The following is a 26,779-nucleotide window of genomic DNA, read 5'->3' as shown; positions in this document are numbered from 1 at the left end:
CTAATAGCCCACCACAGCGCTTGACTTGCACGATCACAAAAGGCTGCAGCTAAAAGGGGACTGACAGAAAAAGAAAAAAAAAGATGTACTCACCGAGTGCATAGGCCCCGAGAGGAGGTGGGTGTCCTGACCCAGCATGTTGGACATCATGAGGGCGGGCAGCTCGGGGTAGGAGTAGGTGTTGAGCAGGCCGTTGTGAGGCATGGAGTGGAAGGGGTAGCCGGACTCGTGCTCCATGAGGTGCAGCAGAGAGGGGTCGGCATGGTTGGGGGGTGTGATTGGGGGGATCTCGTAGTCTTCATCCCCAGCACCTCCGCCACTGCCTCGGCCTTGACTGGAGTAACTCTGGAATGGCAAAGAAAATATTTTTTAAGAACTGCAATCACAGCAACCTTTACTAATTTACTTATTTTTGACGTAATTTTTTAAGGGTTGCAAGAGGATGATTTGTTCCCAACATATATTAATAAAACAAAAGGAAAATGCCACGACAGGTCACGGATTGACTTTCATCTGTATGGGCAAATTAGAGTCTGTAACCCATACAGTCATTTGCATATCTTTAGAACGTGGGAGGAAGCACACAGAGGTGATTCTACATGACACATTTAGTTATAGCATAAATAAAAAAGGAGGCTGGTTTGAATCTCTAAGAAAAACATGCCAAACCAGACGACTTTATAGTCGTACAACATTTTAAACTTAGCTTCAGTTACAATGCAGCAGAACAACTGTCAACAAAGGATGTTCCAGAGTAATTAAAAAGCTTCATAATTGGCTTTTAAATGCACCTGTTGCACTTTGTTGTTCACATTTGTGTTTGCAGCAGACAGTCAATTCAGGCTGTTTTGCTGGAAATAAAAATAATTAGAAATGCAAATTGTTGCGCTTACAAAAGTGTAAAGAATTAATTCAACACAAACATACACAGCAAATTAATTAGAGTTAGACAACAACAGCTGCCGTACGGAATAATTTGCTTCAGAAATCTTGACAGCTTTAAAGCAACAAACTGTCTGCGTGCACGCCTTTAAATTACAGTTAATCAAATTAATTATGTGGAAAAACAGCATTGACACTCAGTTAGTGGCTATTTTATAATCTCATAATTATAATGCCAATCATATTTTTTGAAACAGAAAAACTGGACTAAACAAATCTCACATTTCTCATTATTAAATGTGTCCGGTATGTCAAGAATACACCCATCGGGGTAACACAGCACAGATTTGTATGGTACTAATAGGGTGATACATGAGCGGAGCCCGTGCTTGTCTTTTCCTGGGCCTATCTTGACATAATATTACGCAGAGAAATATGGTTTGTGCTCTCAAAAAGCATACTGTGGGTATTCACCAGGGAATGAAAAGCAATTTTGTCAGAGGCAATCTGATGCCAACTCCCCTTTATAATGACTGAAGAAAATTAATCATCACAAATAATATTCCAGTGTCAGCCATTCAAGAGCTTTTTAATAGAATTTTTATTATTCATGTCTCGTGGTACACATCAACTAGTCCGTTCTGCAACATTTCAGAAATCAATTCAATATCATCTTCGTGTAGGCTGTCATCTCGCCTGCCAGTGCAGCAATTCATCTTGAAAACAAATACTTTTAGCAAACAAATGGCGAGAAACGTCGAGCAACGGCTACAATGTCCTCACAAGCAGAACTGGTGCTTGAAGATAGGATAAAAGTCTCATATGCACTATCATTAGGGAGAAAATTATATAATAAAAGGGAGTATGTTTACTATCAGGGGGTGATGTGCTGTGTTCTCTTCCCATAACACTCACTCTTGGTGCTTGCTCAGAAATATTATCACTGACAGTTCCTTCTCCCACGACAAAGGTTTTGCAAATGTGTTTTCGTTGTCTCACATTTATTCTTGTTGTCATTTGTTACTATTGTTAACAAGCAAATGCCCTAGGTTTAATTTAATAAACACATATAAACACATCTCACTGGTTTGTGCATCTTTTCACAGCTTTTTAAATGTGAGCATTTGCTGCCCTTCATACTTTTAACAACCAACTGGATATCTTTATGTTTTAAAAAAAAGGAAATACTTGAAGACATCATTTTGGAGTTGTATCCTTTTTTCATGTCAGACAATGATGAATTGACAGCAGATTAATCGTCATCACATGTGTCATATTCCTGCACCAGGTTAGGTTTAGACCACTTGCTAAAGATTAAGAGACGATAATTTTCATAGTTAGATTACATTTTGTAATTCACATTAACATTACGGGTCTTCGTAAGGATTTTGAGCATTTAAAGAAATGACTAATGAAACAGCTTTTTCCAGAAATTGTATTTTGCAGGACTCTTAAAATGGAATAATCTGAGAAGGGAACATCAGTCTTCGGTTAAACTGCCTACAGCTCATTGACATGTGCACGTACAGAAACGGTGCTGTTTCACTATAAACGGATGCAATATAAAACAAGCAGGAACTATAGATAGGGAGCTCGACTGGGGTTAAACCCGTTTTAATCGCTATAACGAGGAAACCAAAGAGATGGAGAGGCTTGTTTGGCAAGAATGAGTAATTTACCACGTTGAGTTTATGTAACAAGATCTAAATGTTCTCAGAGGCTATTTTACGACCGTGCCTTCCATCCCTTTGGTGAATTTTTATTTTCTTTACAGCTTCTTATGATGCCCTTGAAGATAAGACACGGGGCAAGGACATCACAAGTTTAATATTTTCAAACATATATAAATAATTCATAAATATACTGTCTTTCAGGACAGAGAGTGGATAAAAGAGAAAGGGGTCAGAAAGAAACACCAAATGTTGATTCAGCCATCTCTGTAACCTTCACCTCACCCCATCTCCCCTCAAGAGGTGAAATTTAAGCAAATCTGTCATTTTCCTGGACAAGGATGTTACTTTGAAGAATCTACAAATCAATTCTTCCCTTATTCTCTTTCTGTATCATCAACACGATAAAGCACCAGGCTTCAGTTATGATTCAACATCAAAACACCATATTGCTGTAATGTAGTTTATAGATGTGAGATGTTGCTTCCAGGCATATTGACAATCATCGTACATAAAGCAGACCCTGGTTCTTTGAAAAAAAAAAAGGCGGAAAATGATTCACCCAAAGGGAGCAGTGTTGAGTTTTATATCTTGCAAAACATATATGACTTCTGATGTAAGATCTTTTAAACCACAAATATTAATAAAAAATTGGTTTTACGAATAAGATCCATACTTATTTCTACTACAGTATACTCATTGTTTTTTTAGCTTAAGATAAAAACCTATTTCCGTTAAATTAATAAACCACTGAGCTGTCCCAAGCTCAATAAGAATAATGACACTCAGTACAATCTTATTGAATTTTGCTTGAATACATTTCAATATGTGCTTTATTATCAATTTAGATAATTGAATTGTGATTGAAATATCTTAATCACTGATTTCTTCACAATATTATAACATTGAAAGATGTTAAATTATTATATATAATCATTGCCCAGCCCTTATGTGAACATCTTCACAGTATGTTAGATTCACAAATATTGTGGTACATGCTGTAGTAATCTTTAGCAAGGCAAAGCTAAGCAACTTGGGATTTCACCTTGACATGTACGCTTGTAGGATGACAATTCCGTGAGCAAAAAGCTCCACCTTGTTGAGTTATCTTAAGTAATTAAGTTATCTTAAGTGGAAACAAATTAATTAGCTCAGTTTTCTAGACACATGCGGAGGATGAGATGCAGTCATTAGCTCGGTGATGGAGTCATCTGTGGCCTATGAGATGTTTAGAGGAAGACAGCTCACCTGGGAACTATGATGTGTTCGTCAGCGGGAGCAGAATGACAATGTTGCACACTACACCGGAGAGCCTGTCATGGCTGATGGGGGGGGGGGGGGGAATTGTCCAAAGACAAGAGCTGCCCCTCTTTGATGGACTTAGTTATTACAGCTTCAGTGACACTCAAAGTGTGTATTGAAACACTGATATGGTTTGGAAAATAACTATAATCAGGAAACTCTTTTTGCATCATAAACCTTAGAACTTTGAAAGAGTAGACAGTGTCCTATAGAAAGTCATCTAGCCATATGCTACTTTGTGCACAGAAATGACAGAGCAGCATGATTTTGGCGACAAACAACAGCTGGCCATGCATACATAAAGGTATTCACGTCCACTCTTTGTATTGCAGATAGACGGATGGCAACAGTACATCTTTTAAACATCCTACAGGATTTCAAAATTCACCTTCAAAGATCAACCTTGCAAAGCCTAGAAAAGGGCAGAAATCAAACTCATCATCGGCGCGTGTTGAACATTGCTGCAGAAGTGACCATTACAGCGACGGACTGCAGGGACCACAAAGGCTATCTGACCTGGCTTTGAAACGACAAGAAACCCCATTTTGGTGATGTATCAGGGGAAGCAGACAGAATGGTACAATAGGAGGAGAATGGGAAAGCACACCCACCTGACTGACTGACAGCAAGACAGAACTTCGATAAGTGAAGTGTGTAAGGCAGGCAAGCGCGCGGGGGGGGGGAGGGTTTAACCACGATAGTAGCTCAGGGTCATTTTCAGCGTCTGTTACTAAAGGTAGGCTGTGGTTGTGCTCGGACCAATGGCAAAGCAGTGAGCTAACCTCTTCTATGCCCCCCTGTGTACTTGTAGTTCTCTCAAATGTCACATCAAAATGGATCTCATTTAGGTGGGTAAAAAAGACCTGACTCTCCATTGCAGATGTGGGTGGACCTGTGCTGGTTTTTCACCTGAACTCTAAAAACACTGCTGCAAAGGAAGTATTTCTAAAAGGTGTGAAAAGGGTCAGATGCTGCACATGTATGTCAATTTCATATATTTTTTAAAAACCTCACAGTTAACAGATCAGAGACGAAGGGTTCAGGAATATTTCTGATCTTTTCAGAGAGAAACTGAAATCTTTAATGTATGGACCAAAGGCTATGTTTTCTTTTTTTAAGGGGGCAATACTATATTCTGAGACACATTTCATATTCTTATTCATTAAAAAGAATCATATAAATAAATAAAATATGTTGTCTCGTAGTCACTCATCCCCCCCCAGGGAACATGGAAGCCCCAGTAATCACATATGGCACAATAGCTCGCCTATAATCCCCTTTATTTTTATTTTCATGATGTCACTCTCTTTAAGCCTCTTGCTTTATGAGTCGCAAACGGAGTGGAGAGGGGAGGAAAGGAGGAGCGGAGAGGAGAGGAAAAAGCAAGGGAGGGGTGAAAACAAATGATGTGGATCCCTCATTGTTCTTTCTCTATGCCCTCATTCCAGTCAGGGTAATAAGAGAACATTGTGATTTACTGTCAGTGAAGCGCAAGAGTGCATCAGAGAGAATCCACTGCGGCAGGGGCCATTAAAATAGATTTAACTTCCCACAGTATTAGGCCAGATGTCTACACTTCTATTATATTTCAATCAGCCATGACCTTGGTCTCCATATGATGAGAAAGATCACTGGGAGAGAGGGAAAGAGGGAGTGAAAATACATGCAGAAAACCAATAGAAATATCAAACTACTTAGTCCCACTAAATCCATCTGCTCCGCTGTGCAGCAAATACAGAGAGGCTGGGACAGAAATAGAGGTTTCAAGTTCTCCTAAAAGAGTGTATGAATCATTGAGTGCACTCTCGCTGCTGATAAGTTGCTGTTTTTTTGGGGGGGAGAGCTGCTTTTTTGCGAGGTTTGATACGAGTAGGAAATACCACAAAAGACAGAGGCTCTTTTTGATGTTCATTAAAACCTCAGCCATCAACAGATAGGGAACATGAGTCTGTTCATATTCTAGAAACACGGGAATATTTCACAAAACATTGAATGCCTCACATTGCTGTTTTCTCACATATATCTCTTGATTCTCAATAAATCCTTTTCCCCCCTCTTAACATCCTTACTCTGATTTCCATCCATTCAGCTCCATGAAAGCAGAGCAGAGGTCATTGCATGTTCAATTTCAGAGTGTGAAGGTAATTGGACTTATTGGCTGACATGGACTGACCTACATAAAGAACCGATCCCTGCTCACAACTGTAACTTAGCATCCCTCCTAGCATGGGCGTGTATGTTGTGGCAATGTTCCTCTGATGTCCCTCCAGCATTGTTTTCAGATATTTGTGCCCACAGTGCTGGTTTAGAGCAGGAAACAGTTTTCAGCCTGAGTCCATGCTGCTGAAATCGTACGCTCTCTTGAAATTTAAATACACACCGTACAATATGTATCTCCACTTCATTCTCGCGACCTTGCCAGCGGCTCCGTACGGCCTCAAAGAGGAGTGAGATGTGTGTTGGCGTTTTCAGACCCTCAATTTTCATTTTTCAGCCTTTGTCTTAAAATGTCCCCCTAACTTTTCTTGCAGGGATGCAACGGATAGAGGATGGAAAGGGAAAAACATTCACTAAAGTATAGAGGCGGGGGGGGGAGGGGGTGCTGGGAAGGGAGGAGAGTTTTGCCGTTGTGATGGTGGGGGTATAATGGTGCACTGTGAGTCACTGTTAAGTAACGGTGCCTTTTCACATCAGCATCGCCCACATTGGGTGTGTGGTGCCAGGGTGTACTGAGGTGTCTCTGCCTCAGAGAGCGAGGGAGAGGAGGGGAGAGGGGGCGATGTATGGGGGACATACTGTACATTAGTCCCATAGGTCAAATGACATATGGATTAATATTAATGGCTCTATGACAAAACATAATCATTTCTTTTTTTCTTTTTCTTATTTAGAATAGCTGGACACTCATAGCAATTTGTCGGTATGCGAAATATTAAGCCACAGCTAGCAGCTGTTAGCAATTACTACTATCCATTTAAGGAATAATTATTCTTTTTTATAAATTTGGTTTCAAGCAGTACAGCAGAATTGCAATGAAATAAAAAATTAAGAATGATTGAATACATTCAAAATATGTTAACTCAGAATTAACAAAGCCAATTCACTTATATTCTCATAAAGAAAATTGTCTTTTTTACGTTGTAGTTATTCAAGTTGATTAGCTGTGTATTATATGTTTTGTACATGTATGCTTTAGAAGCTTTTTTGATCAAAACATAATGCCAATAAAGATTCAATCAACTTAGCTGAAGTGAATTAAACGTAACAAATGATGTAAGAATTATATATATAAAGTTAAGTAGAAATAGAGAGCCTTATATTTCCGAGTGAAAAGAGTTGGGTGGATGAACGTTGGTTTAAAACCAAAGAAAGGAGTTAAACAAAAAGAAACACGACAGGAAAAGAAACACAAGGAGAGCGCCTTTATCCAATCGGTGAGGTTTCTATTCTAATCTCGATCATCAGCCACTGTTCTCTTGCAGCCGGTCAAATCGATAGAGACTCACGGCTCAGCACGACACCTGGAAACAGAAAAAACAGACGCACAAACAGGCAGAAACCTGCTGCATCTCCAGACCAGAGGCCCCTGAGTTCTCTCGGTGCAAAATGCAACAAGTAGAACATAAGAGAGGAAGAGGGAGAGTAATTTTGGGTGTCTTGTTTTTTCTTTCCTAACCAGCTATTTATTTGAATCAACCCTTTCCTGTCTCTAATTTTCACTAATGTATCATATGCACACATATACACATGGACATGCTTCCACAGACTGATTATAGGGTGAAGATAAGCCAGCCAAAACACAGAAATATACACGGAGGAACAAGTCTGTGCAATCGCTCAAACAGGTCAGGCCTGATATGAATCTAAATGGGGGAACGGTAATTGTCCTTAGAATATGTGTGGGCGTGGTTAAAGGCAGCCATTTTGGTTAGTCTGTGATTATTCTCATGCAGCTAGTACTGCAAAAATATACACTGCAGTCAGCATTATCTGGATGCATGTGTTTGATAGCCTGATGAGACTGAATTGTCCTCTCAACTTTTTATTCAGTCTGATATCCTTTTGAAGTAGGGCGCTTGGGAGGAAGGGTTTATTTTGCAATAACTATTTATGGTGCATTGCGTTTTTGTAGGGAAAACATTGATGCTGACGAGTTATCATTTCTGTATGTGTAATTACAACAACACAAAAAAGTCGTCCCCTTTCTCAAAAGAAAGCTCTGATTGGCTTAGTTGTTTTAATAACCAACTCAGTAGTCAACAAGCAACTAAAAACCAGCCTAAGTGAGTGATTTAAACTCTGTATGGGTTACAAGAAGATCCTCAGTCAATTTATATATATATAGATATATATATATATCTATATATATAAAGATATATGTTTAACAACCTTTAATTCAATAAACTATCCAATTTGTAGCCTTATGTGTGAGCAGTAATAAACGACACTTGCTGATCAACAAAATAACTCCCACACTTTTGCATATAGGCTAAAACCTCGACAGATGACCCAAATGGTAAACATCGATATCATCAAAACGTCTGGGAACTGCATATGTGAAGCTCATACACATATCTTGACCAGAAAGTATTCAAAGCCTTGAAAACATCTTGTTCGAATGGACAGATTGTGTCCAAGCATACACTAAACGGCCCCTTTAAAGCTGTTTCTGATTAGCGGTTTTCTCTTTTTAAAAGCCCAGAGATGTTATGTGTAATGCAATCTCCTGGCTGTGTCAAACTGCTACCTCAGTGCGTACGCTGTGGAAGACCCCAGACATGAAAACAAAGGAGCTCTGTTCTGGCTACATGCACATTTTCACAGACACACATCATGTAAAGGCTACGGTGGGCATCTCAACAAAGTGTTAAGGACTACAGGCTACTTCTTTTACAGCATGTTTGATCGTTGTGTGCTGTATCTCCTGGACATTTTCTTCAGAACTGTTCAAATAAGTCTTACTGCAGAGCTGTTTGGAGAATAAACTAAGGAGAAATAGTGGTAATGACATTGCTTGTTTTTATTTTTACAAACGCAGCTAATGTAAATAAACGGTGGAATGTTTTTAGCATAATTATCAGACAGTAATCACCATTTCAAATAGATGCAGAAAATGATTCCATATTTGAACATCTCATTTGTCTGATTTAACTTCAAAAGCAAAACTGTATGTGACAAACCAGTGCCCAGCTAATGCATACAATTAGGCATCAATTAAGACATACATGACTCACATGCCATGCAAGCAGTCAGATTGATTAATTTTGGATGACTCATAAAGAAAATGCAAAGATATGGATTTTTCTGGGGATATTGAAATGTTAACCACTTCAGGCACAAATACATGGCTTTACCCAAGTGAAGTTTAAACCCAAAGAAATTATTAATTCTGGTCAAAATCATAACACCAGAGGAAAATACATGTGCATAAACCTTTGCAAAATACAACTAGAATTTAGCGAGTTGGCAATCTCTGAAAATGTGGGTCAAGGGTGTTTTTTAGTGTTATGAAAAGGTTTTGTCTAGATATTTGAGATCAGTGCTAACCAATCCGTTATTTGTTTTTAGGGGCATCAGACATTTAACCTTTTATTTAAGCTTTAGTGCCCATCCTACCGCTTCTGAATTCCAAATGAAATCCTCTCTATGTGAACTGTGTCTTTGAAAGGGCTATTCAGAACTGGTGAGTAAGCTTCTATTTGACGGTGCTGACAGAGCCTCAACTGCAACTGGCATGTTTTGAAAAGCACAAATTGCCTTATCCTCTAAGAAGGTATTTGTTGACACACAAACCTGGAGAGGATGTTGATGATTGACACATGACCACTGCAGCAGAGAAACTACAGAGCTGGACATTTATCCCAATTAGCTCACACCCATGTACGCACGCAAAGTGACATAATTAGGGCAGACAAGGAAACGTGGCTAACAACGATGGACCTCATAGTCTGTGATGTGTGCTATAAGTAGACAATAAGCTGCTAAAGCTCCCACTCGACCCCTCATTATAGTCACTCAATCCCAACATCAAAGGAGAGACAACCTTATAGCTATAGGATGATGGTGTGTGTATGAGTGTGTGAGAGTTTATGAGAGAGTGTGTGTATGAGGGTTTATGAGGGTATATGTGTGTGTGTGTTAGTGTGCACATACATTATGTTCCTGTTCGTTAATCTTTGCATGGACCAATTTAACTTTTACACCCTGGGAGTAAGCACATTTTTGGGACGTGAGGACATTTTGGCTGGGCGTGACATCTTCAAAGGGCTGTTTGAGGGTTTGCAGATGGTGTTAGGGTAAATGTTATAATTAGATTATTTTAAGGGTCAGTTCCTACAAATTAAAAAGAAATAGCCACTTTTTAAGAAGGTAGCTCCAGTTAATATAGTTTAGACCAAGGATGGTTTGCTGTTTCAGAGTAACCATAACAAATATTCTGGAAATGAAAGTGGTGGTAATTGTTCATGCATATTGGACCACATATTACATCTAATTGCTCTGAATTGTATTTCGATGGTAGCAGAAAATTCAGAAGCAGCCATCTCAATGTTCCTCAGGCATGAAACATGTATTTTTCTGTAAATTAGTCCTTTAATGTTAGAATTGGGGGTATGTAGTGGTGATTGTTACTTTTAGGGGTTATAGGTAAGGGAAATAATTACGGAAATGTGGGCTTTAGAAGAGGTATAGAAGTATGAACATACAGTGTGTGTATAGTTTGCACCTTGGGTGAAAAAAAACTGGAATGAATGACGTCCTTTTAACTAGTTATGAATAACTTGTGACAGAGAAACTGTCACCTATTATAGTATGACTATGTGTGTTTTGTGTGTGTGTGTGTGTGTGTGTGTGTGTGTGTGTGTGTGTGTGTGTGTGTGTGTGTGTGTGTGTGCCCATGCTTCCTCGGCCTGTTGGCCTTGTCCCATAACTCTCTGACAGTATTTGGCGAGGCGCTAATCGACGAGGAGCATCCACTTCGTCGTGTTTTGTCAGAACATGAAGGCATCGCTGCCGGATCAACAAATCTTGGAGCTCCAAATTCTGCCATATGTCTGGCCATGTGTTCCCGTCTACCAGCTGGGAGCACTCAGTGCCGCGGCGCCTGTCTAACTCACTGACTGTGCCGCTCCAGACTAGGACAAGCACTCCAACGAGGGCCGGTGACATCATGTTAGTGCCGGGTTATCTGTGAGTGTTAGTGACATTGCACTAACACCGTCAGCGTTGATGGTTTAATCCCTCTGATGTAAAATATATACGTAATGTTAATGTGCTTTGGATAAAATCGTCCATCAAACATCACATGTTTTGTGAGGTTTAAGTGATACTTTAGCTTACCGGGAATTACGTGTTTTCTCCAACTTAGCAAGAGGAGGTCAAAGTAATGGACGCCTCTTTAAGAGTAATGCTCCAATTTCAGGGCTTAATATTGCCTAACATAGCTTGAGAGATCAAATGATCCGACAAACTGAACATTTTAATATCCATTACGGACAATTTCCATCCAAGACAACAAATAAATGTTGATGTTGTCAAAGAGCCATCAAACAATAATGCAGCTGCGATCCATCTTGTTTGCAAAACAGGATTAGATGCTGGACGACAATGAAAGCAACCATTAAAAATGTATTCGAACATACTGTACTGACTTGATCTTGGGATTTGTGAAGCGATACTGTAGACCTACTGCTCTTTAAAAAAAGGGAATACAAACACATAATATTTACCACGTTCATCATCTAAGTTTAGTTTGTTAGCTTGATAACATATGCTGATAAGCACAACAAAGAAAATACGGTTGAGGTTGCAAACAAAATTATTTGACAACATTTGTTTGTCCTGATGGTGGCACTAAAGTACAAAAATGTAAACCTGCTGATTGTGCAACAGAAATATGTATGGCACCAAAGTAAGTATGCTTCATTTTCTGGTTGTCCATCGAATAGTTTCTGAGAAATGTCAAAGTTCTGGTGGTAATAGATTTATTTTGTATGTAGCTCCTCACAGATTGTAAGTGAGAATTTTTGCACGTTTTAATCATCCATTAGGAAACTTACCAATTGGTGTAGGAGGACTTTTAAGAAACTTCTTCGACTCAGTTTATCACAAAGTCAATATTAAGATGTAATTTAACATGGAAACCATCAGCAGTTAATCATGACAGGCTGATCACAAACTACTGCTACAAATGTTTTCCACTAACATTAAGCTGTAAAATGTAGCTATTTTCCAGTTTTACCTCTGACTCAATTTACAACCAACTTCGTTTGGTTAATGAGCTCGTTTATTGGAGCTTGATATTCATTTATTATTTTCCGACTCCTAACAAAACATATAATTCTATAAACAGTTCTTGTTAAATGGCAACAGCTGCAAAACTGTAGCTAATAACACGACAGCTTCTGCACATGTTTATTTATACAAGTCTGAGGGGTTCATAGGAAAATACATGGGCGGTCTTACCTGGTTTGGCGACCGAAACTCTTGGTTATTGTCATTCATGTACATGTTGTCACCATCAAACTGTGGACAGAAACAGAAAGAAGAAATAAACATGGTTAGCAAGAAGGGTTTTGAAACATTTGGGGGCCGCAGAGGAGGTGCAAAGGAGAAAAGCTCTTTACGGGTGGCCTGAAGTGTGAGACTAATGACTTTGTCACTTTGGTTAAACCTCGTGGTGGCATGGCAGCGTGGGTAATTACTGCTCGTCAGCGGCCTGGTAATTAGGCTACATGAGCACAGTGACGGGAGATGGGCTTTTCCCTGTGGGCACCGCTGTGTGTCTCAGAGAGAATGAGTGTGAATGAAACTGTGAGTGCATAGAGTAGTAAAGGGTGTGTGTGTGCCTGTCTGTTTGGACCCTGTGTTAAGTGTGTGTGTGTGTGTGTGTGCGCGCGCGCGCAGCGCGCGCGCGCGCGCGCGTGTGTGTGTGCGTGTGTGTGTGTGTGTGTGTGTGTGTGTGTGTGTGTGTGTGTGTGTGTGTGTGTGAGAAGGGTGCACAGCGGAGCATGCTGTGTCTTCAGGACGGAGCTAATAGGGCGTTGAAAGATCACTTGCTGCAGGTGGCACAACACTGTTTGACACTACAAATGGCCCTTGAACCCAGAGGGTACTGTAAAACAACACCAGGTCACAGTTGGAGCGCTACATGCAACATGCTAGTTCTGTTGTATAGTGTGTCTGTGACTGTAGGCTAAATACCTGAAAATTCCCTACTGATATCAGCGTTGAGCGTGATATAAATAAAGGACAGAAATTCTGTTTTTAGCTGCAGAGAAAATGAGATTCTGCCACACAAAAGGCTCGGCAGCTGAACCCGTGCAGTGTCAAGGTGACTGAGAAACTGCTACCATGTTAAGATGAGCTGCATTGTAAAATGCCCTTGGCTTTCAAAGACATCAAGCTTTGTCATTCCACGCTTGCAGCAGATGGAACGAACCTTGACTGGACTGGATAATAACGTAACATGAACACAAACACAAACACAAACCTGACGTGTGAAATAGAGCCCCCTTTTTGTTTGAATGAGGTCATTCTATGAGATATCAATGCACAAAGACAGCAGAGACAACATGATCAAACTAGACAGCATTCCACGTCAAATTCCTCAGATGTGAAGATACAGGGGGCCCTTTTTCATTTGGGGTGGTCCGCTTTGTGCCTATAGAGAAAGCGCGCAAAGTCTTGAAAGATAAACACACCCTAGATATGAGCGAACACAAATGGATCATAAGATATACCTGCTAAACACAATAACTAGGTAGACTAATGGACGGAAATGGGCAGAATTCCTCAGGGGGAAATCTAATATCTACACTGGAAGACAGGAAAAAAGTCCAAGTGGCTAAATGAGCATGAGAGTGGTGAGAAAGAGAAATTACTGTACATTATTGCAGGAGAACAGCCGAGGGAATGAGTGCCAGCCTCAGGGCAATGGTTGGTTAACGATGCATATCATGGAAACCCTTTTGAGGATACACTTGGTTATTCTAATTATTACATTCACATTCAACCACATACGCAAACAAGAAAGTGAGACAAGCGCTGCATGTGAACCACATTCACATCCACAAGCCCTACACCAGCAGGTAAAACTACACGTTTATTTCAAGTGAATGCTGGCTAATTGTTCAGAGCTACAGATGCTAATTTGCTTAATAAAGCAGTATAGCATCTCTAACCTGACAAAAAAGCAGTGAAAAGTGGCAGTTTCTCACTGAAAGGGCCAAAGTGATTGGTGACACATCTGCAATAAACTCTTCTCTTCTCACATGAAAGCCAATTGTCCTCGTCTAACTGAACAATTTCACTCCATTTCATGCCATTTTAAAAACATCTTTAGAATAAGATTCTCTCGTGTGAGAAGAGAGCAGTCACTGAGTATCGTCATGTTAAAATACAGAACGCTGCCTGATCTTGTGTAGCGTATTAGCTTATTTGGCTAACTGAATTTTTTTAATGCAAAGCCTTTCAGCAGTTTCTTTCATCTCTAAAGGGAAGCAATGAAATTAGACAATGCTCATTTTCGGCAATTACATCTGCAGTATAATACTCCCCTAAAAGGCCAAAGACAGCCTGGAAAGGTCAGCCATTTTGTGCTTCAACATGGCTGCCCATATATTGCAATGTAAAGCTGTTTCCCCCTGCTCTTCTCTCGATAGCTCTACTTTGCCTCGCTCTCCCACTTAAAATGCCAATTTATCCTCGGCTCAATGCTATCAGCTCTGCCATTACTCCACATTTACTGCAGGAATCATCTTCTCTTTCTCTGTTGTTCCCTTTCTCTCTCTTACTCTTTTCTCTCACTCTCTCCATCTTTCTTTTTCCACTCCCCTCTCTCCTCGTTACAACCTCCCTCTACTTCTCCATATATCCCTCCCTGCACCTCTTTCTTTCCCTTCTTCTCTTTCTTCAGTAGGCCTTGGCTTCGCTTTCTCATCGGCAGTCTAATTGGGCATTCTGCATGAGACAAGGGCCTCATTAAGCAGTAATTACACACATGTTGTTTTCGGCAAACATCTCTATTTGGATTGCTTTGCATGGTAATTGTTCAGCAGGGACTACTGCTCGCGATGTTTCCCTCTGTGACACACGTGGTGCTGGGAGGGAGGAATAAAAACATAGAGAAGAAGAATAGAGAGGAAGGAGGGGTAAAAAAAAGAGAGAGGGGGGGATGTGAGAATACAGGAAAAAATAATAATAGGTTGTGGAAGGGAGACAAATTGAGAAATAAAGAATGCATGCATGAGAGAGAAGAAGGTGAGTCACAGGGAGGCAGAAAAGAGACAGACTAAAAGGATGAAGGTGATGGTGAGGCAGTAAATGGAGAAAGACAATGAATAAATGACAAAGAAAGAGGTAGACAGGTTCAGTGTGAGGGGAAAATGAGGTGTAGTGGCAGAGAGAGAATGAAAAGGAAGTACAGAACGAGTAAATGAGGAAGAAAAGTGAGGAAGTAAAGACAGTGAGAGATAGAGACAGAGACAGAGCGTCCCAGAAGTAGGTCATGCCTTGCAATCATCGACAAAGCTGAGCGTTTCAAAAATAATGAAGCCACAAGGTGGAAGTAATGCTAACTAGCATATCCAGGGAAAACATGTAATATTTACACAGTGCTAATGGTGTGATACAATGCTGGGATCTTTTCATCTTGGAGTGCACCGGTGAAACAGTTGATGACAGGATTGGAGGAAAAATTAGAGACTCCACCGAAGATTGTTGTTGATTGATGGACTATTCAAATAAGCTCCTCATAAAGCCTGTTTGTGAAGGGGGATGGGGCGTAGATAAAGGGCTTGTGCGCCTGTGTAATGCCACAACTGTCCAGTCATAAGAAAAAAATGACCTTCCGATGATGAGAAAAAAATTACATTGCAAAGATGAGAACAACATTCATTTTGATTGACAGGAAACAAATTATCTAGTAGGCAAAATATAAATTATATTTGCCGTAACTTTCAAACTAAAGGATTGAAATATACAAAAAACGAAGTAATGTTTATGTATCTGATTATATCCAAAAACTACACTAAAATTCAGGTTTATTTATCACAGACTTGTCAGTGGTGGAAGTATATAGAGGAACATTTGGTCAAGTACTGTGAGTAAAAGTTTGAGGCTTCTTTACTATTTCGATTTTACGCAACTTTGTTCTTCTTTTCCACTATAGTGTTGAGCAGCAGCTATTAAAATATTAAGCAGAAAACCCATCAACTTGGGTCAGCTGGAAGAATAAAATGGGTCCAACGATACAAATAAATATTTAAAGTATATTACATTGTTACCTTGTACTACTGTCACTTAAGAAAATGATCTTATCCACCACTGGGCTTTTTAACCATATCATATACCATATTACAGTTCGTGGAGATCAGCTACTCAGGATTCAGGATTTGACGGTAAAAAAAAATCAGGATTTAAACCTTTACTCAATCACCATGGCAACATCCGTAAAATTGTACAACCACAACAAACTTTAAGAACTTTCCGATGTATAAAGGGGAATCTATAAGCAGAGTGTGTAATACTTGTGACTTTAAAAGCCTTTACCAGTTCACCAAGTCTCTAAAAATAATCCTCTCACCGAGCGGAATTAATAAGCCCAGAACAGTACACAGCCATTCTGTGAAGAAAGGGTGTGGTGGTAGTGTTGGAGGGGGGGTGGGGGGGGGCTCATGCAATATGTATGTATGCCTGTTTGAGCACCCTTCTTCATCATCTTCCCCCTCTTCTCTATACTTCTCTTTTTACATCTCTGCCTCTCTCTCTCCCTCATCCTGTGTTCAATTAAGCAGTAGGAGAGACCTAGCAAACTTCAACCTGAGACAATGTGCCACTGAATTTTGATGTTGCCCAACTTGTCACTGCTGCTTCAAAGACAGACGAGAAAGACAGAGAGAGAGAGAGAGAGAGAGAGAGAGAGAGAGAGAGAGAGAGAGAGAGAGAGAGAGAGAGAGAGAGAGACATGTGTGCACACAAACACATATGCACACAAACGCCTAAAAACACAGGTGGAGTGAAAAGAGACAAAGAGGTTGAGAGGCAGAAAGAGGAAGAATATAAAGTTAGAAAGAAAGACAGACAGAAAGAAAGAAAGAAAGAAAGAAAGAAAGAAGGACAGACAGACAGAAGATTACTATATTAGATATGGTAGCTTTATTTTAGAGTTGCACGGCAGGAGGAGTGAGAAAGAGGGAGAGAGGAGACACTATAGTAACAATTCTGGTGTTGCACCACGCCCCAAGCAAACAATGAACATGGGCAAACAATGAACATGGCACAAACACACACTTGCACACACACACACACACACAGTCACATACACAGTCACACATACACAAAGCCCATAAAAAGCGCAGCCTGTGGCCATGGCGACACATGCTCTGTTGTCGTTAGATAAGGGAAACAGGGCCTCTTCCTGGTTGTGAGAGTTTGATCCTGCACACACACCACACACACACTCACTACATGTGCACACTCTGCAGCAGCCATGGGGTCACATGCACTAACGTCCAGCATCTGATGTACCTTCACCTTTTATCTTGGGCAGGGTTCATTTTCATATGCAAAACCCGGGCTATGTTTAACTGGTGACACTGTGCTCCGGTCAGCAGCAGGATCAGATATCGACGAGACACACAGAGTAGCTCCTCCTATCACTCAGAGGGATTTAGGTGGAATTCTGTTTGGAATTTCCTTGCACTGTGTCACCCAAGAAAGTGTTGTTAGAGGAATTGGAAACATGAATGGTGTAGCGTTGCTCTTCCTCAAAGGACTGTTTCAAAAGTGTTGAAAGACTATCTGCATTACCTTTCCAGCTGATTCGGTTAAAGAAATATTTAGTTTTATTGTCAGTGATGGTGCGATCCGTCAGCTCACATTTAATGAGCATCAGTTATTTTTGTTTTGATAAGGTCTAAAGCATTCCACAGTCAAACAATACGGAGACACTCACAAAGCGCAAGAAACGGCTTCAAAAAATATTTTTTTCACAAAAGACATAACACAGGTTCGAACCGCTTCCGGCTTCACCTATACCTTGTGAAGTTTAAAAATAAAAAGGCAGGCTGAAGCTCTCATTCATCCACTTTCTGTTGCACTGGAGCAACCACAAAAGAGAAGTAACAGTCAACAGCAGAGATGGGAGGAGAGATTGAGGAGAAAGGCTGAGGGTGTGTGTATGTGTGTATGTGTGTTTTTGTGTGTGTGTGTGTGTGTGTGTGTGTGTGTGTGTGTGTGTGTGTGTGTGTGTGTGTGTGTGTGTGTGTGCGTGCGTGCGTGCGTGCATGTGTGTGTGTGTGTGAGGCCAGGTGGGGTGTTGCTAAATAAGGTTTTGTTTCCACTATGAACTTGGGTTCACTGTGAGTTAGTGTGTTCACAAAGAGATAGAAATCTAAACGGTGATGGTGACACAAGATAACTCACAAAGATTTAAGAGCAGTCACCTGTCAATGGCTTTAAGGATGTTACATTTGTTTTTCTTATAACCCTATCTATCATTAACAACACTGTAATCAAGCACTTTTTTATATATATAACCATATCATATTGTGATAAACAAATCTGAAGTAATAATACAGTTTTCATCTTGGGATGTTGTGTAAAATAGAAGCGACCAGTCAGTCACATCATGATATAATGCTTATTCTGTTCTTTATCTTCTGTATTTGTTAATATGAAAATGTTCACTCACTGATCTTAAAAGGTTGTTTGGTCAGTGTCATAACAGTCAAATGTATTTTTTTTTCAAATGCATCCAGCTGAAGATTAAGGTCAAAGCTTCTCCGCCTATGGGTGTCGTTTTATAAACCCCTCATGTGTTATTTACTGTCTATCAAAAATGTCCAGGCATGTCAACGTACATCTAGATTGTGTATCATCAGTTCGATCAGATGTATGTGCAGTAACTAGAGCAGAGCACTAAAGAGGTCATATCCTTAAAAACGGACATGTTTCCTCAGAATGTGCATTAAAACGGTAAGTCTAAATAAATGTGTACAAAATACATAGTGTTTTTTTTATTAGGGAGGTATAGCATTAAGTAACACTATGGCACACCACTTTTAGAAATAAGCCTTTTTTTCATCTGAGGTGTCCTGTATCTGCAACCAGATGGAAGTAGAGTCAAAAGTGTGCCACATGCCTGTGCATGTGCAAAGGTGTAACGAGAAAAATATGTCAGACCAAAGTGCCACCCACACGGTCTCCCTATCCCCGCCGTGGTGGCTTTCAACAGCCTGTCTGCTCACCAGAGCTGGGAAACACATTCTTAGCATCACGTACAATAGCATCACATTGAATTAGCAGCTAGCCCTAGCAGGTGCTATTCTCAACTTGGGTGCTAGGAGAAAAGTGGTTCTCCCACCAGTCTACCTGACACTCATGGTCTGAGGTGAGAACGTGCGAGTGTGTCTGTATGTACAATATGTGTGTCTGTACAGTAGGTGGATGTCTCTACGTGAGCCTATGGCGGTGAGGTTTCTCTGGCAGCAGGAGAGGATGCAGAGCGCAAGCCACTTTTAACTGACTGAGGTAAACAGCGATGAGAAAAGATAAAGGGCACAGTGAACGTCACATTACCCCAGCCTTTGCCTCTGCTCACCGCAGCATCAGATAACTGCAGCAGGAAAAAAAAGTCTTGTTTCCTCTAGCATATAATTGGTTATCTTATTTAAATCTACTGCTCTCTTGCTTTTGCACAGAATACAAATATGAAAGAGCAAAGGGAAGATGGAGAAGAAGAAAATGTTCACTGTCCTGGCAGAGACTAAAATAAATCATTATGAGAATCCATTGTACAGGTGTGTTCTTCTCTTACAATCAGCACAGTTATAGAAGGTGGTAAGTGTTATTGTTGAACTAGTGATAATCAGGTTGCCGTCACTTTCAAACGTTAAATAATTATATAGAACAAAACACGCATTTGAAATGAAAAACACTTTACAGTTAACTAAACAGGGAAGTGAGACAAATTATTGCCTATCAGTGTTTTAACAAAGATATGAAATTCACAGGAAGGGACATTGCAACATCTACTCTGATAGCAGGCTTTCTGAAGAAAGATCTATGTGTTATTTTTTGGGCACTATTTGCTTGTTTTTCTATTTGCTTCTATTCCCTGTAAATGAAATCTGTATACAATTCAAGTACTAATCATTTGAAGAAGCAGTTATAGATTAACTCTAAAGAGTTCAATTATGCTTCTAGTTTCATAATTGCTTTGCGTGGATGCACACACATTGTGACCCAACTACTGTAACAGTACAGGGGCGTATTTTGCACCTTTGCATGTTTTCACACATACGTTGCTGCAATCAAGAATCATAAATCCTGATATCATCTGTATAATATTCCTGTAAGTGTGCCTGTTTTGAATGCAAATATATGCAATGTTTTAAACCATGTGCGTTAAAAACATGGACAGTGTTTGTGTGTTCTTGTAGTTTTCCTTTTCTTCAATAAGTTTAAGTAGATATGTCTCTCCATGAAGGGACATTTCCTCACAACTTTTAACCTTTTAGCCTCCAAAACACCACAGGGCCCAAATGAATTGGCAGACAAACATAATAGGTTTCAGGAATTGGGGGCTTGGCTACTGTTTCTCACCACAGTGGGCAGTCTTTTCCTAGCTGGATTGATGCCTGGAGGGAGGGCAGTGTGGAGCCTAACCCCTCGTTCACCCACACTGTACCGGGCCTGTGGTTAGAGAGAGACAGCAGGGAGGGAAAGAGAAGAAACAGAGAAGACAAAAGTGGGGAAGGAAACGAGATGGCGGGGCTTTAGTTTGCGAGATACAAGCAGGGCATTTGTAAAGGAACATGTCAAGGCCCCCCCCCCCCTCCCCCCTGAACCTTTCCCTCCCTCTCCCTTTCTCCGGTCGCTCTGCTCTTCCCCTCATGCCCAGCGTACGCGTGCAGGGGGAGGAGTAATGACATGAGACTTAAACAGTGACTGCCACGCAGCGCCACGCTAGGGGAAGAATGGAGGTTAATGAACTGACATCCCCTCCACCCCGAACACGCCTCCACCCCATGCCCACCTCCCTATCTCTTGCACACACTGAGAATCCCCCTACAAAACAGTGGGGCTGAACGCTGGCACTGAGCCAAGGGTCTGGAGATTTAAGGAGTATCATGGAACAACAAGTGGATTTACACTGCGAGTACATACACAATTAGTAATCTGATATAACTTACATTGTAAATTACCTGTAAACATATAGGCTCACATAACTAAAATCACTTCTAATGTACACTTGTGGCCCAATGAGACTACAATTCAAATTTCAAGTCAGAAAACGAAAGATTTGAATGGTTTAAAAATGTGTGGGGTAAAACTTTGATCTAAATCAAAAACATGTATTCTGTGCCTAAAATTCCCTCATTAGGTTTAATTGAAGTTGAAATGTTGATCTGCTGGTGTTACCCATGATAAGGGAAATAATAACTAAAGTCATAAGGGATTAATTCTCTGGGGACGACACATGTTTGTACTAAATCTTCTTTTAGTCTATACAAATTAATTGTTTTAAAAGACAGTTTAGTCAGTCAGATGTAGGTTTCTTACATTGTCACTCAAGAGTCTGGCTGCTAAGATGGTTAAAAATAACATTCAAAGCGCAGGTGTCAGCATCTTACCAAATAGCACACAACTACACACAACTGTTCACCTAAGGACAGTTAAGGACAAACAGCTCTTGCGCACCGGACCATATATAATACACATTGTGCTATTACAGTGCATACAGGGCCGTGAATAACCGATCAGACCATCAACAAGACGCTCAACTATTTATTGGTTGTCACATGGTGGAGTGCGGGTGTGTATGATGTTATATAAAACCTCAGTGGCCTTTAAGTTGCATCACAGGAAAACCAAGTAAAGGTGACAATTATCAACAGCTAAGAGTTGATCTGAGACAAAGCATGCACAGCAATACATCAAAGAGAGAAGAACAGTGAGGTCCAAAGGAAAGCTTCAGAAATGCAACTTTAAAGTTGTTCTACAAAAAATGACATTTGCATGACTATGTCTGAGGTTAAATAAACAGATGCTAGTGCACTCAACACGAGTTTGCCAATAAGATATCCTAACACTGCTGGTATTAATCTATTTTTAATATAAGCCAGTGCTTTTCATTAAGCTCCACACTGGCCCGCTGCATGTCTGATTGACAGCTCCATCAGAATCCTCCACACCATATTTTCAGAGACCCTTAATCTAAAAGCTTCTAAGTAAAAGGCCAATGGAAGGTATCATGCCGAAATAGCTAAAATAAAAAGATAACAAATTGAGGAAAAGGGTAAAATAAAATGTTTCAAACATAAATGATGGCACCAAATGCAGAAATAGAATTGATAATGGGGAAGCAAAACACTTTTACAGAGCTGGAAAACAATGGAAGATGGATGATTGGTCATTAGCGCCCATTGTGAATCTTTCCAGCGAGTAATTTGTGGGAAGGCTTGTGCATTTTTTATATTCTTAAACTGAAGAGCCCTCAGAACACTAACTCCATAAAATAATAACAGGCATTTCACCTTAGCACTATCCGAACCTCTCAATTATTTACCACTAATGAATTGCCTTGGGCAATATTCTTCCTAAGTACAATATCAACCATCCCAGAGAGGCTGAATCAGCTCGTTCAAATACTTAAATACATTTACTCAATTATGCTCACTGTCTCTAATATGAAAGAGACAGGATGAACGAGCTTTTAGTCTCCAGATTTGTTCTACGCTCTGTTTTAGTCTTGATATTTAAAAGAAATCCTCACATGCAAGGCTCTTATAATGATTAATTGAAGAAAGGTTTTTATAGAAAAAAGCGATAACAAGGTTCTTGAATTGTCTTCTGTTTTTGCATCTGTGGTGTGGGAGGATACAATGAAAGGATCTCTGCTATTGTTGTTGTTGTGTCTAGCCTCAGAACCATAACAGTACTGCAGGCCAGGTGCCAGGCTCTGCCCTTTGCAGCCGAACGTGCCACCTTCAATATATTGTTGCAACATCGCAGATGAGCAAAAACTGAGAGCTCACAACACAGGTAACCAACAGGTAGGAAAGGATGGACATAAACACCATAGGAGTATGTAATGGAATCAGTTTGGAATAACTGTGCGAGTAATGACGCCATCAAACACGAACAGTGTGAGTGCAACCAGGCAGTCACCTATATACTTTCAGATAAAGTCTCTACTAAGTGCAGGAAGTGGAAGAATAACCTTCAGTATTTAAAACCACCACCTAAGTGAATGTAAATAGATTCAACCATCTGTTAGCTTCCTCTATAGGGGACTTTTTCATACCAGGGAAAAGTGTGTCTATGTGTGCTTTAGGCACAGTTTATTATGCACTTCAATTCCTTCTAAAAGCAAAAAACACATATTCTGGGTTCTCTGTGCTTTATTTCCTTAATCCACAAAAAAACCTAAACATTACATGTGAAAAACTGAAATATTGTGTTTTTCATATATTTCACATTAGAACTAGAAAATCACACATGACAATTATTTCACTCTGTACAATAATGTTGGTTTTTATACACTTGCTGGTTGGATAGATGTTGAGTCCATGTTTAGACATATTGAACTATGGATAAGCTATGAATAAGTGTTGACACAAAGCTTAAATGTAGTCCTGCCATTCTGTGTCTCTTGTTTTTGTTTTTGTTACATCCAGCAGGATTGCGCATGTGCAAGTGTTTATAAATGCGCATATTTAACATCTGCAGTCCACTCAAAGTAACAAACTGAGCATTTGGTTCCATTTTCACGATCGACATTGTTATCGCCATTAAATCCGAAGAAACTCACAACTATCTTCCTTCCCCTGCGTAACACAGCAGTGACTAGCTTTAGTCAGTTTCATGCCATCCCGCTGTAATCATCAGTCCTTGGCTGTAACTACACTGGAGAGAAATTTAAGTGCAAAGGATCCCGTTCCTAGACAGCTGGTGGTTGTAAATTCCTATCAGGGAATACAAAATCAGGGAGGGAGGGAGAGAGTTTGAAAGAAAACATATACTATTTTCATTTCAACTGCTTTAGGGATTAAAGCTCAGGGCTCTAGAAAAAAAACTGCATTAAAATAATCCACCATTTGCATGTTTTATCTCACAAAGGAGGCTCACATAGACACACCAACCCCCACTCTCCTCCCTCCCTTCTTCTCCTCCATCCCCTCCCCCATTCTTGGTAAGCACACACACACACGCTCATACGCACATCACACATATACACACTGTCATCATTAAACACACACACACACACACACACACACACACACACACACACACACACACACACACACACACACACACACACACACACACACACACACACACACACACACACACACACACACACACACACACACACACACACACACACACACACACACACACACACACACACACACACACACACACACACACACACACACACACACACACACTGAGATCAACCTGCTGCCATCTGCTCTACGCGCTCTGTACAATCCTCACAGAATACATTATTCACTACAATACATCACATCACATTCCCTCAATGTCACAGCCTTGTGCTGGAGAAGAGTGAGAGAGATAGAAAATGGGGGAGAGAGGAGAGCAAAAAGGCTATTGTACTATGAAGAGAGAGAAAATAGAGAGAGAAAGGAGGGGGGGGTTGTTGGCCTGTTACATGGAGTAGCATAGAGACAATTAAAGAGAGTTTGATTTAGCTTTAGCTAAACTTGTTTCAGTTAAAGCTTGGCTACATTAAAACTCAAGACACGCAGGTTAGTGTATATAAAGTGAAGGCTAAGAGAGAAACTTCTCGTCAGACAGCAAGACAAACATTTTTCTTGTATCTTCCTTATGTCAGTGTTTTCAGTTTTTTTTATTTGTAGGCTGCAGTTCTTTCATATTTTACAATGAAGGACCAAAAGCAACAATGTGTAAGTTAATGTATCTATCGCTACCCTCTATTTGGCATTCCGCTGCTCCACTTTTTCCCACAAAAAAACAAAAATCTTTAAATGGGTCACAAATAGACGGTATACTTTTATTTTTCAAAAAGGTGCTCCAATCAATAATTTAGGGACAATAGATTAAAATACTTTGAAAGGGGGTTGCTCAGAGAAACAAACCAACAGAGAATTATCTCTGGATCATTTGAGTATCTTTCAGCTTATTGTTTTGGTTTTACAGCCCGCTACTTTTCACTCTTACTGCTCTCATATCATTTTCAGTCACAGCAGGCGGCGTCTTTTTGCTACCCGCCCTGGAGCAACAGTAGGGAGGTCATTTTTGTGACTTGGGTACATAGTGTGGAGCATTTATTAGCTAAACAATTTCCCTGAAGAGTTGGTGGAGAGCAAAACAAGAGCTAAAAGGAGAGTGATATTGGATTTATATTTGCCATGTGAACAGAATCGCAATGTAAATAATGTACATTTTGTTCCTTCTCTGCATGATGTGTGAATAGGCAACTGTTTACTAGAAAGTGGTCAGAAAATCCATATTTTCCAGTTCCAGAAACACAGGTAAAGGGCATATATGGGGGCTATTTTCAGCTAGGGATTTATACACATTTGGTGCATCGGCGAGTAATTACAGCACCCAGACGGTGTGGCTTATTTATGTGTTTTTATTCAGTTTGAAACATCAATGGAGGCCTGTGGGATAAAGGAGTGAGCTCTATAAGGCTTAGGTATAGACAATAATTGTTAGTAAGATAAATAAATTGTATTTTTGTTCTTTTGATGGGATTTGTCTGAAGAAGAAAAATATAAAAACAGCTTTAGCCTTATCCTTCAAGTGTTATCAGTTATAAATGTGCTTTAAATAACATATTTTTAAATACATCATTATGAATAATTTACTTTACTCTGATGTATGTATATTCTTCACTGATTTTAATTTAGACGAGAGAAATCACATTTTTTTTTAAATGAAAGGATTTCTGATTGCTTTGTTTACATGTTTAACTATGTCCCTGTTTTTTTGAGTGTGTGCAAAGCATGAACACGGTGTGTGTGTGTGTGTGTGTGTGTGTGTGTGTATGTGTGTGTGTGTGTGTGTGTGTGTGTGTGTGTGTGTGTGTGTGTGTGTGTGTGTGTGTGTGTGTGTGTGTGTGTGTGTGTGTGGGGGTGTGTGGGGGTGTGTGTGTGTGGGGGTGTGTGTGTGGGGGTGTGTGTGTGTGTGTGTGTGTGTGTGTGTGTGTGTGTGTGTGTGTGTCACCATTGTGCGGTGGCAGAGCGGAGGGAGTGAACAGCTGGCAGGCCCACACTTGACTACGTATTGACCTGCTTTGCATTCACCTGTTATTCAGCCGAACCTAATGTTTCCACTTGGCTCTGCTGCAGCTGAGCAGCAATTAACCTCGCTGTGAGAGCAATGCAGGCAGGACGTAACTAATTTGTCAAAGTAGATTGTAGAACTTTGCTAAATATAATTCAAAAAAATCCAACTTCCAAGACTTTTAACTTAAACTTTTAATGTGAGAAGGGTTAAAAAATACGTACCTGTAAATGAGTTCAATACAATGCCAATATATGTTTTACTCTCTTAAGGTTTTCGACTGAGTTGTGACATTTAGCTTTTGAAAATAAAATGTTCCTGTCTGACACAGCATTTGAATGGCAGAAAGCATTGCTGTGTCAGACCTTTCCTTTTTTTTCTACTTCTCTCCTCATCTTTGCCTCCTCTTGTTTTTTCCCACCCTCCCGCCTCTTTTTCCCAGATGCTCTCTCGGCTCTTGTTTGTGTTTGGGCTGCGACTGCGAGGGGTCACCGCCTGCCTTGTTCTCACACGTGGAGCACGGAGCGTGTGTGTTTGTAAGAGTGCGGGAAATAGAGAGAGAAACAGCACACATTCATCTATGAATGATTATATGAATGAGTGTGTGTGAGCAAGAACGTCCAAGAAAAAGAGGTGTCTGAGTG

General features: G+C 40.2%; 1 protein-coding gene across 8 annotated transcripts in view; it reads right to left on the bottom strand.

Annotated features, from left to right (window-relative positions):
- Positions 1 to 26,779, bottom strand: part of LOC307038179 (TOX high mobility group box family member 2-like) — a 108,828-nt gene that overhangs the window by 22,634 nt on the left and 59,415 nt on the right. For 5 of the 8 annotated variants that reach the window (XM_079679501.1, XM_079679497.1, XM_079679495.1 and 2 more), the window contains exons 2-4: positions 20,460 to 20,549; positions 12,318 to 12,377; positions 94 to 345 (exon numbers count right to left, since the gene is read on the bottom strand). In XM_079679501.1, the coding sequence (XP_079535627.1) occupies positions 94 to 345; positions 12,318 to 12,362 (297 nt within the window). In that variant the 5' untranslated portion in view covers positions 12,363 to 12,377; positions 20,460 to 20,549. The remainder of the gene's footprint in view (positions 1 to 93; positions 346 to 12,317; positions 12,378 to 20,459; positions 20,550 to 26,779) is intronic. The other 3 variants (XM_079679499.1, XM_079679498.1, XM_079679502.1) reach the window with 1 other exon arrangement.

This window comes from Notothenia rossii (genome assembly GCF_949606895.1).
Source record: "Notothenia rossii genome assembly, chromosome: 4".
Classification (NCBI taxonomy): domain Eukaryota; kingdom Metazoa; phylum Chordata; class Actinopteri; order Perciformes; family Nototheniidae; genus Notothenia; species Notothenia rossii.
Note: the sequence above shows the minus strand (reverse complement) of the source record. Positions and strands in the feature narration are given on the sequence as shown.